The 23,177-nt window shown below is 34.9% G+C and overlaps 1 protein-coding gene and 1 long non-coding RNA gene across 2 annotated transcripts; one reads left to right on the plus strand and one right to left on the minus strand.

Moving 5' to 3' along the window:
• LOC115222378 (biogenesis of lysosome-related organelles complex 1 subunit 3) lies at positions 1 to 19,189 on the plus strand. The gene is made up of 6 exons (XM_029792589.2): positions 1 to 249; positions 7,010 to 7,118; positions 9,467 to 9,563; positions 16,715 to 16,734; positions 16,969 to 17,090; positions 18,971 to 19,189. The coding sequence occupies exons 1-6, from the start codon at positions 127 to 129 to the stop codon at positions 19,079 to 19,081; spliced, it is 582 nt and encodes a 193-aa protein (XP_029648449.1). The 5' UTR covers positions 1 to 126; the 3' UTR covers positions 19,082 to 19,189.
• Positions 18,189 to 23,173, minus strand: LOC118767094. The gene is made up of 2 exons (XR_005002988.1): positions 22,940 to 23,173; positions 18,189 to 18,732 (listed from the first exon to the last, which is right to left on the minus strand). It is a non-coding gene; the product is annotated as an uncharacterized LOC118767094 (long non-coding RNA).
• Positions 23,174 to 23,177: the final 4 nt, after the last annotated feature.

Here is a 23,177-nt window from a genome sequence, read left to right on the forward strand (position 1 = left end):
AATTCTCCGTCTTTACCCGTTTCCAAGCTCGGTTTTTTTCCTCTGCTGAAAATCCGAGGCGAGTTTGTTTCAAGTTGGAAACTGTTTCCATAAATCTCAAGCGAACACTTCGAAGCAGCTACATTGATGGACTCTTTTGTTGAAAGAAATGTTGTCGAAGGAGAAGGATCAGAATCATCAGATGATAGTTATTTCCAAGTAAAACCTCCAACATCCGATCCCCTGAATCTTCCCTATCCAAGTTATATGGTAAGTTCCCGGATTCCTAAATATTTCAAACGTCGATCATGCAAAAGATAATGATAATCATGTAAACCTTTCGTTGCTTTCTATATTTTAATTCTTAGACCAGGCAACACAAACTTGTATTATTTTTAAATGTCAAACATTCGTTCATGTATTTTACCTTCTTTTCTTTTCAAAAGTTGTGAAGTTCAAAACAAATGCGTCGCATGAATGGCAAAAATTAAGTTTAAACAAATTTTCAATTTGTACAGCGACCGTGAGATTTGGGTTTAGTTTTATTATAGAATGTGTGAGTCCGTTCAGGTTGACTATTTTCGTGAACTTCTGTAAGTATGTTTCAAATTTTGGTGTGTTTGTTTATCTTGTGCTTAAGAAGATTTAAAAAGGATTACACTTCTTGACGGCTACTTCTAGCGAATAAAGTTGATGCTGGTTGTCATAAAGTATCCACTTTCCTCACTGCTTTATAGCAGTTTTTTTTCTACGATTGGCGAACTTTTAACCCCAATGATAAAAAAAAAATCAATTTGGTTAATGTTTACATCTTCACCCGGAAATGAACTCATAACTTTTTGGAAAATGGGGATTTTTCAATGAAATTTTATATATTACGATTATAAAGTAATTTGTGGGGAAAATTTCATATTTGTTTAGAGCAAGTTGTCTTACACCTATTACACTATTTTTCTTTTGTTTTTTTCTTTTTGCTCGGGTCAGACGCTTTAGTTTGACCATCTTTGGTATATGTGTACACACACACTCACACACACACACACATATATATATATATATACAAGGTGCGATGGGTAAATTGTCACCATATGCATGTGCATTGTTTGTATTTGAGGTTGTCTACTACGCAGCATAGTGAGAAAAACAGTACCATGACACAATTCACTCTCCCAGGAATTTGGAAATAACATGCTATGCGGCTTGGCATTCTCGCTAGAAGCTCCAATACGAACAGATGGTGAGCACACAACAAACCCTGCGTCCACATACTCCCTCCACAACACTGATATCAAGAAATCCTCTTGCGAGCGTGACCTAGGCATCACTGTCAGCAGTGATTTGCGTTGGACAAAGCATATCTCTAAAATTGTCAAGAAGGCCGAGGGTGTCTTGGCATCACTCAGCAAGACTTTTGTTAGCCGCTCTCCAGCCATCTATTTAAAACTGTATACAGCTATGGTACGACCACACTTGGAATTCGCATCATCAGTTTGGAATCCCTATCTTACTCAGAACATTGACCTCCTGGAATCTGTCCAGAGACGTGCAACCAAACGCATACCCTCTATCAGACACCTACCATATTCTGAGCGCCTTGTTTCCCTGGGCATGGATTCACTGAAGCTCCGGCATCTGGCGACGGACTTGGTAAACACCCACAAGGTTATCAACCATCTCACCAACAACAACACTGAACACCTTTTTGATCTTCATGTGTCTAACACACGTGGACATGCCTACAAAGTCAGAAAACAGCACAGCTCCCATGACTTTCGGAAACATTTTTTCACGCTCAGGGTTGCTGAAGCGTGGAATAAACTGCCTGCATCAGTTGTTGACTGCCATGACACTGCATCCTTTAAGGCCCTCATGCTTCCCGAAATCCGTCGAAACTACACCTGATTATATATACACTTTAGATGAGTTGTAGTGCACCTGAGCACTGTACACAATTATTATTATTATTATTATTATTACCATCTTTGTATATGTGTGTGTATATCCATATTGACGTCGTAACTGAAGTTTATGAACCATCTAGACCTAGAATTAGCCTTAAAGACCACAAACGTAACTTTCATACTGATCCAAAGGTAAGGCTCAATATGCCTCTGTATATCTGACATCGGAAAACTTAACAAAATTGCCATAGACAAATACCTAAAATTATTGAAATCCAAACTCCACCTGTAGTCAAAAACACTAGATACAACTAACTGGTTCGCTAATCTACAAGAAAAAATGTAAATTCATCCAACTGGACATAGACAGCTAATACCAATCCATTAACCCCATCTTACTAAATAAGGCACTTATCTTTGCCAAGAATAGGACTAAATTTAAAATGAAAGAAATAAAAATTATGCTTGAAGCTAGAAAGACTATAATATTTCATGAAGGTAAATAATGGACCTGGAAAGATACACCAGACTGTTTTGATGTACCCATGTGTCATATAAAACATCTTTTACTCTTAGTGTTGTTGAGAAAAGTTTCTATTTTCAAAGTCATTTCGTGTTAAAGTTGTTGTATTTCAGCAATTTCAACCAATCAATGACATGTATTCAGCTGAATAAAATTACTGCTGTTGTTTGTCAACAACTTCTGGCAGTGTATATATTGTTTGTCACTGTTATTTATGACATATTTCATCTCAGTTACATTTGTATGAATAAACTGGAATGCGGAAAATTTAGCACGGAAAGCGGACGTTAAACGATGATGATGATGATGATCTGAAGCATGTTTACTTCATGGCACCACCACAATCGTTCGTGCATTTCTACTGCTTTTAGTTTTTTCTTCCTGTTTTTCAGCTACTATTTTCGGAAAGACTATATATATATATACACATACATATATATGTAAATATATATATATATATACATACATATATATGTAAATATATATATGTATATATGTATATATATATATATATATATATATATATATATATATATATATGAGAACAAAGTGTACGTACGCTGCTCTCTCTCTCTATATATATATATATATAAAATACAAAATGGTACAAGAGCGAAAAACATCCAAATAGATGATATAGACGGGTCATTTGAAGCTTTTAATCTTCAATCAAGAACCGGATCATCCTCGCAATTTCAGCTGATCCGGTTCTTGACTGAAGATTAAAAGCTTCGAATGACCCGTCCGTGTTTTTTGTATTGTCTATTTGGATGTTTTGCGTTCTTGTCCCTGTATATTTATATATAGATGTGTGTTTGTTCCCCACCAGTGCTTGACAACCAGTGTTGGTGTGTTTGCATCTCAGTAATTGAGCTGTTTGGCAAAAGAGACCCATCGAATAAGTACCAGGCTAGAAAAATAAGTGCTGGGATTCATTCATTCAACAAAAGTTCTTTTAAGGGGTGCCCCAGCATGTCTGCAGTCTAATGATTGAAACAAGGTAAAAGATAAATGAGATGTCCATTATTATCATCATTACTTTTCTAATAGATTTCAATGCATTCAAATCTTTTAACTCCTACTTTAAAATACCTTAGTATAAGTTATGTATGAATGAGATGCCAACTAAATTTGGAATTAAATATCGATTCCTAAATTGCATTTTTGTGTAATTGTACCTGATCCACTCAGATTTCTCTATGTTCCTCTCTATCTACATTTCATTTTAATTTGTTTTTCTTTATTTGCCATTGTTGCTGTCAGTAGATACTGTAATTATTAATATGAGTTTCTGTCTGCAGAATTTAATTCAATATATTTCTGTTTTAGCTTTTAGTTACTTCATTTCGTCTAAAATTTTGAAACTAATATATTTTCATGCATTTAATTTAAATGCTTGTCTTGGCAAACCCAATATACCACATTCTGCACAATATAACTGAATATATTGTATCTTTTATCTCCTGACTGATTAACACAGCAGCATTTTTTTAAACTTTGACACCAATTTTAGTGGGTAGTAAAATCACAACACTAACATCTATCTATAATCTGCTATCTTGATAAGTGATCTTTTGTGACGTTGTATCACCCACTTTCTGCTATCAGTTCTCTGTATCCTGTTGTTTTAGTATAGCTAAGGATTTGATTAGCCAATTATAAACCAGTCTACTTCAATATTTATAGCATAGGTATTTTCTTCAGTTGATTTCATATGTTGTTTTGAACTCAACATATATTCTTCTCAGTTGGAATATGGCATAACATGAAGATTTGAGGATCTATATGTAATGTATTGCATAACCATATTGATATTGAATGTCTATATATAACTATTTGCATGATATTTTATTTAACAATAAACTATTTTAATGAAATAATATCATAAAAATATCATAAAATTCATTTGTCTGTTTTATCATTATTATATTATGCCCTGATAAGTTTGTAAGCTGACAGAATCATTAGAATGCTAGGCAAAACACTTAGCAACATTTTGTCCATCTGAGTTCAAGTTCCACTGAGATTAACTTTATCTTTCATCCTTTCAGGGCTGATAAAATAAGTACCAGTTGAGTACTGGGGAGAATCGACTCTCCCCCTCCTCACAAATTCCAGACCTTGTGCCTATAGTTGAAAGGATTATATTATGCCATGCTTAAAGTTCCATTTAACTTTAGATACTCCTGGATTTGTGGAATACCAAATACCAGTAAACTTCCCTTTACTGATGCCTCCTTTGCAGCTGGAATGGATTGTTTTATCTGTTGATTTGTGTCATTCTGTCTGACGATCATATGTGGTGTACTTCACACACTGTGCTGAAATCTCTGGAAATTCAAGGTGTGTGAGTGCAATACACCTAACTACTCAGGGATGCAAACTCTGGATGCGCAACAGATATAGCTCTACTATTGCTGCCAGCAAGAGTTCCAATTGGGAAGGGTATCAAACAAGGAGATGGCATCTCTTTCCAAAGCTCTTCACTGCATATCTAGAAATAATCATCAAAAAAAAAAAAAATTTACTGGATATATAGCATGAATATGAGTAGCAAGCTACTAACAGATCTTCTATTCGTAGATGGCATTGTAATCAGCACTGAAACCACAGGTCAATTGCAGACCATGCTGACAGAGCTGGACACACACATATAGCTCAGTAGTAGGTTTTAAAATGAACCACATTAAAACAAAATACATGTAGTCCAAAAATGTAGATCCACTGACTTGAGATGGGAAGTGATGTTATTGAGGAAGTAAAGGAATAAATCCAATTAGGGCCCACAGTAAATATATGTCATGTGTTATGACATGAACTCTGAAATCTGAAAGAAAGTAAGGGCAGTGTGGAAGGTGTTTATCTCATTAAAGCATGTGCTCAAAACATAGATGGACACGGCCACATGTGCCAAACACTTCAGTGCCACTGTCCTAGCTGTTCTTTGATATGCAAGTGAGACGTGGGCTACTATGATGAGGGAAGAACATCATTTGGCTATAGAAAGATCTGTGCTAGGAATATCATTGTGAGAGCATATCCATAATGAGAATGGAGTGGATTGAATGACATAACTTCAGAATGCCAAAAGCACAAATTCACGTGTTGCATTACTTCACAGACACCGGGTGGACCTGTGCAGTTACAGAGTGGTGTCCAAGGGATTGGAAAAGGCCACTTAGAAGGCCTCCACAACAAAGTGAAGATGATTTAATTCAACAATTTGGGAAAGATGGAAAAGAATAGCACAATCAAGATAGAATTGGAAGTGCATTGTGACCGGCGGTGTATAACAACATTTGATAGTCTAGTTGTTACAGTGACACAGTGATATACATTATCATTTAATGTCTGTTTTCTATGCTGACATGAGTTGTGTGTGTTGATATCCTCATCATTTTACATTCTTTTTTTCCATGCTGGCATGGGTCGGACAGTTTGACAAGAACAGATGGGCTAGATGGCTCAGCAATGTTCTTTGTCTTCTTTGGCATGATTTCTGCATTTAAATGCTCTTCCTAATGCCAACCACTTAACAGAGTGTATAATGTGCTTTTATGTGGCATCAGCACAGATGAGGTCACCAAGTACCTGTGAAGTAAGACCCTTCAACTGAGTAGGATATAGACAGGAGAAAGAAAAAAAAAACTTTGATAGAGGGAGAGGAGCAGGTGTCTTACTAAAGAGAGATGAGGTCCTGGTGCAATATGAACATGTGACAGAATAGGAGAGCAGAGCAGAAAAGCGAATGTGTAGGTGAGTGCCCTGAGTGAGAATAGTGTGACAGATGATTAAAGACAGGAAAATAAATTGGACTTCGAGGATAATCGTTAAGTGAAGAAAATAGGGTAACAAAGAAGTTTGATGGAAGAGTAGGTGTCAGAAGATGTGAGGGAAAGCTAGACAGAGCTTCAGTTCTCCTGAGATGGACGAGTCTTCTCAAGCACTGCGTAGTGCCATTCATCTTGGTCCCCCATTGTCTCCTCTGAGAGGCTCAACATCTTGAGGTCAGTTTTCTAAGCTTCCTGGACATTTCAGAACATCTATTTTCCATGTGCTCTTATTATTTATTGCTCCTGCACATCTACTTTCTCTGTTAATCCTCCTGTGATTCTACTGCATTTTTTATGTGTCTGTAGTCTGCCCAGAACGTACCATGTGGAATTTTTACCTATACCTTGCCTTCACATGGAACAGGACCAATAGTGCAAGCTGTAATGGTAAAATTCTGACAGGAAAATTCAAATCCAAGAAAATAGAGTGATGAAATTCTAAGTAGCTTGCTGAGAGCCTTGTGTGAGACATAATCAAAGACTTAGATGATGTCAACTGCAATGATATTGCTTTGACCAAGTTTCTGAAGTGTAAAGGACAAATGGTGAATTTCATAGGAGAGTATGTCCCCAGTTTGGTTCTACAGAAGCTGTGTAGGAAGTCACTTAGATGACTCATATCTGACTACTTATGTATTATCATTAAACACTTCCTCACCTCCCATTTTGTCGATTCTACCATTTCAAAAACTGTTGCACTTTTCATATATATTTGTCAATAGTTCATGTCTTCTAACAATAGCCTTTTCAATATTTTATGTTTTTTCATTAAGGGATCAAAGTTACCCAACCTTCAAGGGATTGTAGTTGCCGGAGAGGCTTCGGAATCAGATGAAGAAATTAATACCAGCGAACTGAACCATTCCATGCCAACATTAAGAAGTAATTAATTGCTTTTTATATGCAAATTAATATTTTGTGTGTTACCCATATGATATGAAAGATTGCCTTTCCAAACAAGTAAGCGCTAAGGATATGTTATGCAAGGAATACCTATTTCTAGTTATCCTGGAGACAAACTTTCCAGCAACATAATGCATAAATATATATTCAGGTTTTCCTCTAGAATCTCCTGACACACTCCATAACTGGTTCCAATCATGTGAGAGAGGTGATGGATGTTTGATAGCAGCTTTCATGGATGAGTTCATGAACTTTTCCTCCACATTTTATGGCTTTTTACCAGTTATTGATTGCCCTGAATGTTCATCATCTTTGAACTGATACTTAACCAGTTTTAAAACATGTGTGTACTCAGAAACATGGGTTCAGTCTAAATAATGTTCACCAAAAATTTGACAAGCATTTCAAGGCTCTCAATAGTAGAGTTGTTGAGCTTCATACTAAATTTGTAACCTTGTATATTGAACACAAGTAGAAAGATGAAGGCTGGCTACCAGCGATTGTCATCTACATCTGCATTTCTTTTGTACAACACAAGCATAGCACATAAAGTCAGGAAACTTCCTAATAACATTTTATGTTCATGTTCCTGTGGCAAGATTATACATCTTGTTTAAATAAAACATTCTACATTGTCTAATATTTAATGATTGTTTCTAGTATCAGACTTAGATACATAACTTCATAATACTATAATTTCTTCAAAGATGAAACATTTTTAGATATATACATCTATATTACATTTCATTCACTCAGTTTGATTCCCAATCAACATTAGGTTTCTTATTCAAGGATAAAACAGTACCAGATTGGATTTAGATTAGGGACATTTATTCCTAAACTAAGTGTTGTAATGCTCTTATTTGCTTGGAGACCACTACTTTTATTTTTGATCAACTTTCATATATTCCTGATAACCTTGATCTGTTTCTTACCTCCAAACCTAGCTTTTACAAACTACTACTATCGCTGCACCTATTGGATTACCCAACTGCTGCCTAATTGATGCCACACACCACACATTCACATCCTGCCAATATCCCCATACAACCTCCTAAATCTTATGGATCTTAAACTGGTTTTTACAATCTTCCAAAGAATTGTCTTCCTGTTAAAGGAATTTTGTAGGGATCAAAATAAATGGTAATCCAAAGGTGCAAGGTCAGGTGAGTATGCTAGGTGTGGTAGGGCATCCCAGCCAAGCTGTACCAATTTCTGCTGGATCATCAAGGAAAATATAAACACTAATGTCTTGAAGTATGACAACACCCTCTTAATTGGTCCGTTTTGGACATTTTTCATCGATTACCTACTTTAACCAATCTAACTGGGAAAAATAATATCTGAATTCAATGTCTGGAAGGAGCTCATAATACACAATGCCCTTCCAATTCCACCAGATAGAGAGCATCACCTTATTTGGATACTGGCTTTTGGAGTGATTAAAGGTGGTTCATTTTGTTTTCTCTAAGAACATTTTCACTCCACATTGTTGTAAAAATCCATTTTTACATCACCTATGATTGTTCTTTTCAAAAATTGGTTGTTTTTGTTGCATTTGAGCTATAGATGGAAATGTGGTTCATTAAACTTTTTTTCCATTCAATTATGAGACACTCAGACAGCATTGTGTTTCATGTATCCAAATATTTTTAAATGTCTTATAATGTTCATATGAGATACATGGAATATCTCTGTGGTGTTTTATGTCATAGGACTTTGGATTATTTTTGATTAGTGTTTCAGTTAGGTCACTATCAACAGCTGTAATCCTGCCAGAATGTTCACAGTTCTCCAGATCACAATTTTCACTCCTCTACCTACCTAGCAAACCATTTACAAATAGTACTCTCAGCTATGGCACCCTCTCTTCTACTATTTGTACAACTTTTTTTTCTTTCTGGAAACAAAAGAGTATTAAATGAGGAAAATGTATTTCATTTTCCTCCATTTGCATTTTTTTAACATAAAAGCAGTATAAATAAACTAACCACACAGTAATCATACAGAAAGATGTGTTGAAATCTTACCTCTCGGAAAATGTCATATTATTCTGGCACAGGAGAAATGAAATCACATGTTTAAATTCTACTAGTTGAAAAACAGCATGAACTTTTGTTCCAACTCAATACATGATAAACTTGCTACATATTGTAAAAATTTAAGTAAAATAATTCCTGTGCCATACTAATTTAGAAATCGTTAAACATCCTAATATAGCTTTCAAAAGTAGTATCATTGTCAATAATTTTCAAATATTTAAAATAACTTGTTTGTTAATTATGATAGTATATAACCTTTCATATATTCAACTTAATTGTTTACAGTAGATAAAGCCATTCCCAGCAGTGATAATGCAAGTCCAGGCAATACATTTTCTGTTTTCAATCAACAAGATCAAATTCTCCAACCAAAATATAACTCGTGAGTAAATTTTTTTTTATTGTTGCTACATCATGTTAATGAGAAAAGTATGAAGAGGTTTGGCATGTGGAATCTTGAAAACTGTAAATTATTTTTCTAACTTTTCATTGACTTAATATTTATTATGAACTAGATTTACTGGTCTTTATTTTTTAATGAACATTGCATATTTGAAACTGATTTTGTTTAGACCATATTAATATGCAATTTTCTGAAGCTATTTAGATTTTTTAGCCTTGTAACAAAAAAGAAAAAAATGTTATATATTAAACGTGAATTCATTTCAATATAAATGGTCATTAAGGTTGCAAATTAACAGACAAAATGTTTGGCAGCATTTCATCTGTTTTTACATTCTGAGTTCAAATTCTACCAAGGTCAACATTGCCTTTCATCCTTTCAGGGTCGATAAAATAAGTACCAGTTGAACACTGAGGTTGATGTATTTTACATACCTCCTCCCCCAAAATTACTGGTCTTGTGCCAAAATTTGAAACCAATATTAGTGATCATCATTTAACGCCAGCATGGAAAGCAGACATTAAACAACAATTCATTTTTAAGTGAAACTCCTTTTTACTATCCAAATCCTTCAAAAGTTTCTATTTTAACTTAAACTATTCTAAGTTATTTATTTATAAATTCACTCTGGATTTGCAATAAAAACAAAATATAGATATATTGTTAACATTTCCATTAGCATAGTATCACAAGTTTACATTGCTGCCACAGCTTTTTACAGTGAGCTAATCTACTGTAATGTACCTGATTACAGTTAGGTGGTATGAACCCATTATCTTGGTTATAAAATCAGTAAAATACAAGTGACAAATTATAAACTATCAATCAACTTTGAACAGTTGTCCAATAATTACTATTTACAGTATTTGTCCTTTCAAGGCAATCTCAGTTCATCATCATCATCATCATTTAACATCCATTTTCCATGCTGGTATGAGTTGGACAGAACTGGTGAGCCAGGGAGCTGTGTCAAGTTCCAATCTGATTTGGCATGGTTTCTACAGCTGGATGCCCTTCCTAACACCAACCACTCCAAGAGTGTAGTGGGTGCTTTTTACATGCCACGACTACAATCTCACTTGACTTGACAGTTCTTCTCAAGCATGGTATATCAGCAAGGGTCTCGGTCACCTGTCACTGCCTCCATGATGTTAAACATTTGAACGGTGTTTTATACATGCCACTGACATCAGCTACGACTATGATAGGTCATCTCAAGCACAACATATCACCCAACGTTCAAAGGGTGTTTTGTTTTTATGCACCAGTTAAGCAACACCTGCATCAGCCATGTCTATGATCTCACTTAGCTTGACAGGTCTTCTTCTCATGCACAGCGTATCACCAAAGGTCTCAGTCACTTGTCATTACCTCCGTGAAATCCAACATTTGAAGGACATCAAATTTCAGAAATTCTCTATTTTGTTTCTTTCTGTTATATATTTCTTTTTGTAATTAATATTCTCATTGTAACTAGATACTGTTTGTGTGTTTCTTTCTTCATCTGACATTTAGCTAATTTAGCTCATTTCGGTTCAAATGATCTAGCTAGTTGACTTACAGTGAATCATTAAATCAAACTGATCTATACTATATTTTTATTATGTCACAATGCTCATTGAATAAGTAAAAAACTTAGAGTAAAGTATGTGCCAGCACAGCAAAAGTAATGGCAAACTAATTTGTAGATTAGGGCATGTGATGTTCAGGATGTGTGCTTATATATTATCTTGAAGAAGAAAATTGGGAGTGGTTTGTGTATTTACCAAACCTTTTTTTTTCAATCTCTTCAGTTGGCCTGTTTCCTTTTTCTGTTTTTGTTGGTACTTACAAAAATCATTTACATTAAAATCACAATTAATTTATAATTTGATTCATGGGCCTCTTTCTCACCACAAACAGTGAATAGAAACAGGGCATCTTACTGTGTTGGATATAAGTAGAATAGCTATCCTGATAGCACTAAGTAACAAACAAATGATCTTGTGAAGATAACAAAAGCAACTTAAAAGAAATGAAATGGCAGGCATTTTGTAGTGGAATTGGTAACATATTTATCTGGCGTGTAGTGACACATTCATGGTTCACATTGCATCAGTGAGAGAGAGTATCTCTTTTCAGTCTCAAATTGGTGTGTTGTCTAAGATCATAAACTGAAATGATACAGAGGTTTAGTTCATTTAAGAATTTAAACAATCACAAGCAATACAAAAGAGACTTCACTGGGAATATCTTGGGAATCATCAAATTCGATTAGGTTTTATGAATCTGCCTAGGAATGTGCTGGTCAGTGGCAGAAGTATGTGGGAAATGTATTTCAGACAGGAGTTCTTTTTTTTTATGTTTTTTGTTTTCAGAATGTATTCACAAATGCTGGTGTGACTGTATGTGGTAAGAAGTTTGCTTCCCAACCACATGGTTCCAAGTTCAGTCCCACACCGTGGCACCTTGGGCATGTGTCTTCTTCTATAGCCTCAGGCCACCCAATGCCTTGTGAGTGGATTTGGTAGATGGAAACTGAAAGAAGCCTCTGTGTCATATATATATATATATATATATATATATATGTATGTGTGTGTGTATGTCTCAATAATTTGGTTGGTGTGTTTATGTAACTTAGCTGTTTGGCAAAAGAGATAACTTCAAGGTTTAAGTTACCCGATTATTGTTTTTGGCATCGCTTGAGCAGACAATATTAGGGGAATAAAAGACCTTATTCATCTGAAAGAATTTCCATTGTTTATGCGTGCACAAAATTTGAAAGATGAATGTTAGTAGTTTGCCCCTCTACATACTTTTATCTACATTCAGCTTATCTGAAATAATTTCACATTCTTTTACCTGGTCCTGTTTATAATCTCTGAACTGGTATATCATATTTCTGGCATTGCTTTCAGTTTTGATGTGTTCCACAGATCTGAGCCAAAGTGTGACTAACCTTCTACAAGTTGTATTCTACGACTAATTTTTGCTATCAGTTTATAAAGCTTGTAAACTCAGTTTCATAAACTATTGCAACTTATGAGTTGAAGTTTTATTTAACTTGTTCTCACTAGAAACAGAAATTATGATATCAGCTGTGAAGTGTACTTGAATAAAAAATTATGTTACCAATGAAAACAGCTTCTTATTTTGTTTTCTTAGCTGTATGATGTATTTGTCAATCATAGTGTTATTACCAAACTGCAGACTAGAGTTTGATCCTAGGAACATTACAAATAAACAGAATCAGATTTTGTGCTGCAAATCTCTTGATTCTGCTTCCATGCTTGGGACCTTTTCTCTACTTAGATTGATTCAATTATAAGAATCAGGTCATTGGCAACAGTAGTTCCCACAAACAGCTGGTCTTGAACTGTTCTGCTTTGACTTGGAGAACTATAATATGCAAGAGAGGTTTGCCCTGATGGACATCTGTGTGCATACTGATCCTTTACTGAACTTGTTGCCAAGTCCCACTCTGTTGATAGCAGCATTCTCATACATGTTTTTCACTGCTCTCGCAGACTATTCATCTACAACTAGTTTTCTTAGCAAGAACCAAAATCATGTCAAAAGCTTTCTCTAAGTCAGGAATTGCTAAGTATAGTAGCCTGCTCTTAGCTATGTCCTATTAAGAAACAGTCATCAGTGAAATTCCATCTTGGCATAAACCCAACCTGCATCTTATTTATGACTAGCAGTGCTTCCCTGCATTGCCCGGGTGTTATGACCTTACAGCTGAACTATAGTGAACTGGATTACTGGTGTAATGGAAGTTATTGTTTGTTTAAAAGTGAAGGGAGGAGGGTACAATTTGCATGGGTTTGCACAAAAGTGCTTTCTGTTCTTAAGAAGGTCACAAATTATGTATTGTTTCATCATATGAAAAGGGCTTAATATGATTTTGCCCAGAAATCACATTTTCAAAATTTTAATTTCCCCCCATCCCCACCGCAATTTATTAATTTGTAACTTTTTTCAAATTTTTTTTTTCCACAGAAAAAAAGCTTAAGTTTTCTTAAAGAAACACTCAATGCCCCTTCCCCCACCTCGCTCACCCATCACCTCATGAGAGTGAGTGAGTGAAGGTGTGTGTTGTATGTAATTTTTTGCTTGTATGTGTAAGTGGCTGTCTCTCTCTTTCTCTCTCTCTCTCTCTCACACACACACACACACATTATTTTTCAAATACACATACAGAAATACATATTCATACATCTTTTTTGTATGTATGTGTGCATGTGGGCGAGAGTGAATGACTCAATTTCCTCATAACATATAGAGAAATGGATGTCTTTTAATGATATTTTTTGGTTGTGGCTTATTTTAATACAATATTTATGTGTACATTTTCATAAATGTTTGTCTAAGTAGAATTCTACACTTGAGTGAAACATTAGAAGCAAATTGAAATATTGCCCGAAAATGACATCAAAACTGTGTGACCCAACCTCGTTTCCGAGGTTATTTTAGTTGTAAAATAGAGTTGTTGTACCAAAAACACAGTTTATTGGTAGCCTTTATTTTGGGTCATCCCATTAATAATGTGGTTTTTTATACTTCTTTTATTCTTCAAAATTAAGATAAACAAAATTCTTTTTTAATCTAAAATATACTCTCCTTCATTTTCTGCAATGCTCTTCCATCTATCTAGTAGACTTGCAAGACCCCTCTTCCAAAATTCACTTGTCCGAGACGAAAAATACTCCTCCAATACTATTCTGACCTCTACAGAATTCATATTTTTGCCATCCAAATGATTTTGAAGACTGCAGAATAAATGATAATCAGTTGAAACAATATCTGGTGAATATAGTTTCCCATTAAAACTGCTCCAGCCTTTCGAATGTCATCCTTGTTGTACGTGACCAAGCATTATCCTGATGGAAGAACACCTTTTGTCTTGAAACCAAAGATGGTCATTTTTCTTATAGCACTGTCTTGAATGACTGGTTGAATGACCAAATCCAAGCTTCCTTGCTAGTTCCTCAACAGTTACGATGGGATTTTATTCCACCAGGTTTTGCAGGATGTCCTTGTCAAGCTCTACAGATCTTCTAGGCTGTAGTTTCCAACTCAGAATTTCTGGAACCACCATTGACACTGGCTTACACTTATTGTCCAAGCCCCACATACTGCATTAATATTCCTTGCACTTTCCGTTGCTTTGTTGAACTCATAAAGCAAAATATGCTCCTTTGTCACTTCCATTATAGCTTTGAAAAAATAACTGTTAAAATCGAACTGCACTCTTCAAAACTTGCACTGATAGTCTTTTGATACCCCATACGTCACAATTGTCAACTCAGTTCACGAATGCATCACACACACATACAAATCCTCTTTAATATAGATAATTCTCTTCCTCATCCGCTCTGCTCACTGGTCTTTCTCTCACTATCAGATGGTGCTTTTATACATGCTTCTTTCTAAAGCATCTCTTTTGTTCTTTTAGTAATTGATGATGATACTGCTATATCAGTCATTGGGAATGATATCCACTCCATGACCCACAAGCCTGTAACAGGGCTTCTACATAGTCATTTGACTTGTTAGAAATAGCAGCCAAATCTCCCTTCTATCAAACTCTGTCATCTTTAAAAAAGGAAGAACACGTAATGTAATTCTAAATATAAAAAGTTGAAATGATCAAGGCTGGAATGACTCTGGTCAAAAGGTCTGCTTTATCAAGACTGACATGGGGCTGAGAACAAACCAGTGAGAAAGCTTCTATGAAGTTGCTTGACCTGCTAGAAATAGCAAGCAAATCTCCCTCAAATCACACCTTGCTATCTTAGAAAAGAAAAGAACACATGTGATAATGTGATCCCAAATAATTCTAAAAATTGTGGGATGGTCATGGCTAGAATGCATTTGATTGATTAGGCAGGTAACTAGTGCATGCATTTCGTTGCCAGGTAGTTTCCGCTTCTCCGTAACTAATCCTATAATGGTCAAGCTTTCCTTGCCTTCATATTCATAATGCCTATTTCAGTCGTGTAACTCAACAGTTGATCTCTCTCTCTCGCTGTTCATTTAGTAATCCTTCATCGTAATATTTCCAGGCCTCTTTCTTCCCTTTTACAGTGAATTTAATGCACTACTACCTTTCCATACATCTTTTTATTTACAATGGCCTGATTTGTTGTGCATACACACCATTTTGTAATCTGGAAATCTCATACCTCTTTCCTCTTGTCACACAACATTGACATTCTCTTCACACTAAGCATACTTGACATCCTGCTTAGTATCTAGCTACCTGTAGTCTTACTTTCATCGATCCTTCCAGGTCTGTGCTTTTATGTCTCGATCTATTGTAATATTTCACCATCATTTAGTGCTGGAATCCTCTTTCATCCACAGATTGTCTGGTAGAAACTTGTAGTTGTCTTCTGTATTTTCTATTTCATCATCGTCGTCGTCATCATCATCATAGGTATTGCCTAGTATTTCTTTGGACTTCTGTATGGCTGAGAGCTTTTTCAACTTCCATAACCACCTTCCTCAGAAAGTCTTGTATTTTTATATCTGTTTGTCTCTTATCATAATGTTGCTAATCACTTGTCTATGTTAAACAGTAGATTGTTTTTACAAGGAAAAGACTTAGTATTTACAGCTGCCTATTCTATTACCTTGTGAACAGGAATTTTATCAAGTTTGCAAGTTCACTTCAGTAGCAGGTGATCTAGTGGTGGTTGCTAGGTTTTTTTAAATAAGTCTTGCAAATGAACTGAGATAACTTTAGTCAAAAAATATAACTGTTCTAAATTTTACCTTTAGCACTATTTGTACATTTGTCCAGATATTTTTTTAACATTTTATATTCATTTATTATCATAAACATAAAACACTTTTGTAAGTCGTTTATCTATCAAATATATAGAATATGTTTGATATGATATCAGTAACAATAAAATAGAAACTTTTTTTTTCTAGATTTTAGTTCCTATCTCAAGATATATTTTAAAATGTGCAACCATCTGGGTACAAATTTTATCAATAATTAAGAAATGGAAATGTATGATTCCTTTTAAATTCTTCTGCCTTGGATTATGAATGCAAAGTTCTACCATAGTAGCACAAAAGTTAAAATGGTAGAAGTTATAATTTATTTTTGTAAAATTATGTCTTTCTTCTATTTTCAGCTTATTACATACCAAATTGAGTGAGTAGTATCTTAATTTATTCCTAACAATTAACATTATACATTCTAGAGTTAACTTTAGTTTATGTTTTTTTCTCATAAAATGCTATTAGCATATTTTATATTTAATATTTCATAATTTATTAGACTAGTGTTAATATATGAAAACAAACACTTTCTCTATTTCCTTTTTATTGCTTAAATGTATGAAATACTCCAATTCAAAATGTAAGATTGAAACGTTAATGTTTGCAGGGGATCGAAATATTGCTTTTAGTCGTCATTTAAGAGAAGCACTGAAGCATATTTATGTATCATCAACTAAAAATCTTATCACAAACTCTCAGAATCTATTCAAAACACAGGCAGCTATTCAGGTAATCGTCTCAATTTCTTTTGCAATTTTTCTTCTTTGTCTCTTTTCTATCAAAGAAAATTTCTTCAGACATAATAAATCTTTTTAAACAAATATATAATTTTTTTATTTGGTCTAATGTGTATTCAGTTTATTAATTAATTAATACTAATTACTGTTACCATGATTTTGGTTTAATTATATTGCTAATAAATAATAGTTTTATAACCCGGACAGGGTAAACTCCTGTATAAGTTAGTGGTTATGGATTATTATATTGGACTCAAAACTTGAGAAAAACAGTTAACTTACATTTTCTCATGGTAGTTAATCTACCCAGAAACTGAGCTCATTAGGTGGAGTCCATCTTGGGTGCCTTGTTTAACATTACCTACCACTTGGGTGCCTTCAGTGGCATGTACTCTATTGTGACCATATACCCGAGGTTTCCAGCCCAAGGATACCTTGATAGTTTGATGCTTCTTACTGCAGTAACTCATGGATCTTTGTCTCTATTTCCTTTCTCCCACCAGTTTCAGAGGTGCTGCAAAAGGCCATAGGTGCTGATATGGAACTAACAAGCTAAAAAGTAATCAATGGAAGAGGCACAAGAAAACTGATTGGGAGATAAAATCTGAAATGCTATTCAAAAGAGAATATTTTCCAAACAATCGAATTACACTCTCTTTTGCTAACCAGTTTTCTAAATTTAGTGTAACATGTATCTCATAAATTTATTCCATTACTCATAAACATATCCAGGATATAATCAAGGTATGAGAATAGAGATGACAAAATGTATGTTATTGAAAAGCTCAGTGTACACAATAAATGAAGTAGATAGTCAGTTAGAACAGATTACTTCATTGCAATTATGTGTGTTTAAAAACTCAATACATAGTGTACTAGGATCAGGCAACTGAAGATGAAACACAAGGAAAACCAAAGCCACCAAATACGAAACCAACACACTCAACTAGAAACATCAATGAAACAGGCCATTCAACAGAAATGCTCTTAGCCTGATGATGGCTTCAATGCAGCCCTCTATGAATCCTTAGCACCATGAAACCATTGGTCACCAACTCTTATCCCAATGACTCTTCAAATGCAGCATTCCAGAGGTGTCAAATTAGGAGTTAACTAGTTTTGGGGGTCACATGATCTTGAAACTTCTTGGTTAGCCATTCCTGGATCATAAGTGTTATATGAAAGGGAACAGAATCTTGTTTGAATACAGCCACTCTCACCTGTCTATCTGAGATTTGACCAGTGTCCAGCATCTCAGTGCAGTAGTGTCAACCCTGAAGCCCTGCAGAGAGAGATGAGGCTGCATGACTTGTGTATCATGTTGGGTACCCCCTATTCACCATCTGTCTCATTGAGCTGCTCAGTAGTGGCCTTCATTGACCCACGAAGGTTGTTGATCTTGTCTTGGACTTGCTTGTTAAACTCAGTCACCTTGATGAAATATGGCTACTGAGAATATTTCTTTCTCTTGGATGTCATTGATATGTTCCCACTGCAAGCCCTTAGCTCTTTCTTGACCTTCAACACAAAGGTCTTGGCCACATTCATTCACCATAATTAGCAGCTAGAATCAGCAGCATGACATGCTCTTTCATTTACAGTTGGATTGGAATCTGTTGACACTGTTGATATGTCTGAAAGAGAAATGAGAAGGTTAGGATTTAGTGCCTCCTGTGTAACATTATGGTTTGCTCAAGTTATGTTTACAAATGCCCAGCAGATAATGTACAAAGTCTTGTCAGTTTCCATTTTACTAATCCCCTGGATTAGAGGATTTGAATTTTTCTGATTGTACTCTGAAGCTTTTTCATTCAAGGTTCCATGTGATTACCATTTGTCTTTATATATTATTTTATTTCTTTTCTTTTGAAGGATGTGTCACACAATATGCGTCTCCTGACCAATGACTTGTTCCGTATCCAAGATAAAATTGACATTATTACATCCTGTAATATACTTCCAGAGATTAAGCTTCCTAACTAAACAAATTCAAGTCCTGAAGCAATTGAAATGACTATTAAAAATTGACAATAAAACAATAATGGTTAAGTGATTGTAAAAGTCCAATAAACTCATTCTAGAAAAAAAAAATTCAATGGTTCTTGTTTTCAATTTTGAGAAACAATAAATTTAACTGTTAAAATAAAAATAATTATTTTAAAAGTAAAATTTGGATTATGTAGTGTTCACAGTATTTTTTGTCTATATTATCTTGATTTGCTTTCTTTGAATAAAAGTTTATCACAATTTTTTTCATATCTTTAACAGCTTATCAACATTTTGACACTTTATATTCATTTGTATACCGTTTTCAAATTCATATATTTGTAGGAATGGTTTGATAGTTATCCCACTGGTTCCTTGGATCAATTATCACCATCTATCTATATATTACTGCTATGTGTAACTATTTTTCAACTTAAAAATTATAATGTAGTATCAACATTTAAGCATCCAACTACCATCAGTAGCAAAAATATCTATATATTGTCAAAGACCTCAGATTAAGAAAGTGAAGTTAGTGAACAATTAATGGAATTTAGACAGAAACATATTAGACCCTACTCTGGTTATGTATCAAAAGAAAATATAGGTTTTATTGTTGCTATTAAAGAAGAGAGAAAAATAAACAGAAATATACGTTTAGTAAGCAATCTAGAAATTTTGGGGACTGAAATTTGAAAATCACTTTTAGCATGAACTGACAGTAGGGCTGGTGAGGATGGTTGAGATCAAAACAGACAAACCAGTTTAGATGCTACACAAAAATTTTGTTAATATGGTTCACTATAATTTTTATCAGACTAAAATCATTGTGTGTCATATATGAAAGCAGATTTTCTCAAAACTTACTCTGGTTGTCCTTCATAATAAGAGTTTCAATTGTCTAGCTCAGAAATAGTGGCAATGAAAGCAGTAGTGAAACATATCAGTAAATACTGGACTATAATAATTTGTTATGATGATTACATCACAAAGATTTGGATTCCTTGGTTGGGTCTTAAATAGTTACTGCATGTGTTGAGGTAGGGATGAATAGCATGTTCTGAGGAGGGTGATTATGTTTGCGGTAAATGGATCACGAAAGGTAGACCAAAGAAAAGGTGGAAGGGACAGGTGGAGGAGGAGAGTGGGAGGGTTGGTTTGAAAAAGGAGGATGCCCAAAACCAGGCAAGATGGTGTGAAGGTGGTTGCTATGGCATTGAGGTAGATCCGGCCACTGCCATTAACTCCCAGATTAAAACACTGGATGATGATGATTCTCAATAAAGCAGTAGTTGTCCTACATACTGAAGACATATTTTCACTATCATTGTATTTCTGAGAGATAACAATCAAACACAATGCCTTTTATCCTTTTTTTCAAACAGTTACACAACACTTTTTATTTAACTAAATTTTTCAAAACTCTACCATTTTTGGCTTCGTCTCTTTCCAAAACTTGCACCATCCAGGCTTGTCAAGACAGGGGAACATGAAGGCCATTCAAAATAGGCTTCACACATGTTTCCAGCAAGATGGGGCAACTGTTCATACTGCAAGAGAAACAATGCAGTTGCTACGGCAGTGATTTGGAGAGAGAAAAATCTCCAACTACAGCAATGTCAACTGGCCTTCACGTTTTCCAGAGTTGACTAGTTTGGATTTTTTCTTATGGGGATACCTGAAAGAGAGGGTTTACATCAACAAACTGGAGACCCTAGTGCAACTGAAGGAGAACATCAATAAATAAATCAGAGAAGTGGGTCTGAAACTCTTTTGAGTGTTATGATGCAAGTTTTGGAAAGAGCACAGGCATGTGAACCAATGTCATTTTTCATAAGTGTTGCAAAATTTGACTTGTGCATATTAATTTCCATTATGTCCTTTATATTGAATCAAAACTTCATGCATTTATTTGTAAAGCTAAAGAAGTTATTATAAATTGAAACCCATTGGTGACTTTTGAGACACCCTGTACAAATTGTTTTTAGCCCTTTAGAATTTAATCAGGCCATATCTGGCCCAAATATTCTACCTGTTTTAAGTCAAAATTGATCAGATCCACCCCCTCACACCTACCTTACAATGTCATTCTTGAAACATACCATTGAAATCTTGAAGCTACAAAATAATGTGTAATTAATTCAAAATGATGTGAATAAATAAGCAATAGATTGAAGAAATCTGAAAGGTATTGACAGATAGTTTAGTATTTTAATGAATGTTAATGACAAGTGAAAATGGCAGCAAAGTAAGAAAATTGTTATCAGAATTTTATTATCACTAAATATTACAAATTAAATATAAATTCACTCCTCAAAGCTACTTCCAATTGACATCCATCTCTCATTCTCATTAATGTTACCCACCATGGCTCATATTTATTACACCTATACCTGTTCATCATTCAATACATCTATTCCTTATATTTATATGGCTACTTCCATCCAACGTTTTTTATCCCTCTTTTACTCTCCCCTTAAATTCCTTCTCAACCATATTCACCTTCCCTGCTTCTCTCTTCTATTCACCTTGATTATATTACTTTGAGGATACATTGTTGCACTTCGTCACTACCATATTTATTCCGCTTACAGGCCCTGTGCCAGTCACCTCCACCTACCCATGCAGGTAGGTATGAATCTCCTTAACAATAAACCTGTTTGCGCTCCTCTCATACCTTTAGATCTCAACACTTGACATAAAGCAACCATCCTGTCTCACAGCTTTCGTGATACTCTGCTGCTTTGTAATGTTTTATATTTCGAATTTCTTACCAGTAGAGAAAGAGCCAGCTTAGAAACATCAACGGGTTAGTTTGGCTCGCATGGATGTGGAAATCGGTATGTCTATTGTGTGTGTACACAAAAATATTGTATGCTTATGTGTGTATGCGTTTATTACTGCTTCAAGGTTTTTACATACTATGACTGGCTTTGATAGCTTGCAGTTGTAATCTAAATAGATATGTTCTTACAGGTTTTGAGAAACCCTGAGATAGTCAAATATTCCCCAAAACCTAAAGCTGTAGCTTGGATAGAATAACTATAGATTTCAAATCAGTTCAGCACGTTTTCTTTTCACTTACTAATCATTAACACTGTAACATGTCAACACCTGCTGAGCAACTGATTTCAACTACAGGGCATATTTTCTTTTCTCTGTTCCAGATCGATACTAGCATTTTATTGAAGTTTTTATAAAACATTCAACTAGCATTCTTTCATATCATGAGATTTTATCCCTTCACATACCGTAACTTATATTTGTATTCTCAGGATTATTCTTTCTATAAATGTTGGTCTATAACGTTCAAGACACCTTATTTATAAGTGATACTCTGATGGCATTCCTGATGTGAGTGATGTCCAGTGTATTAATTCCAATCCGCATCAGTTGTCGCACCTAAGTCGTTTATCTACCTGCATCCCTATTCCTTTTGTGCTTCAGATATTTTGTAATTCCCTGCAGGTCTACTGCAAAACCGTATCCTTCAAAATAATAAATAACATACGTGTGTATGTGTGCATGCTTCAGTATCGCCCCAGGACAGTCTGTATCGATCTGACCTATAATCAAAGGCATTCCAGTTGTGACCATCAGTTATTTTTTCCACGGTAAACCCAGCACCACACCATCGAATATATTATTTCCTCTTTTAAGCAGTAGAATGTGAATTAGAGCAGATTTGGTTGATATTTCTCACAGATCTTACAGGATGCCTTCTGGGCTCGGCACATTTCACGTTTGAAAATGGAATTCTGTATTCACTGTTAAATAAAAAATATTGTTGGTTAATCTAATTGAGTGACAGAAAGTAAAGTAATCTATAAGTAAGTTCCTTTAAAATCGTTTGACCATTTCCTATAAAAGAAGCGATTTCGAATCAAAAGTACAACCAAAAATGAAAACAAAGGCAAATTATAAACTGCGGAAGTATTGAAAAGCGATCAGGAAATTCGATTTTTGTAAGAATCGAGGATAGAAAGTCATCGCGTTACGATGTCTATTACACATGAGGCGAGGCGAGAGGACGTCTTCTTCCTATCAATGAAAAGTCTTTGATTTCATTCAGTTTCGTTACGATGACTGACAG

This window comes from Octopus sinensis, linkage group LG19, assembly GCF_006345805.1.
Source record: "Octopus sinensis linkage group LG19, ASM634580v1, whole genome shotgun sequence".
Taxonomy (NCBI): Eukaryota; Metazoa; Mollusca; class Cephalopoda; order Octopoda; family Octopodidae; genus Octopus; species Octopus sinensis.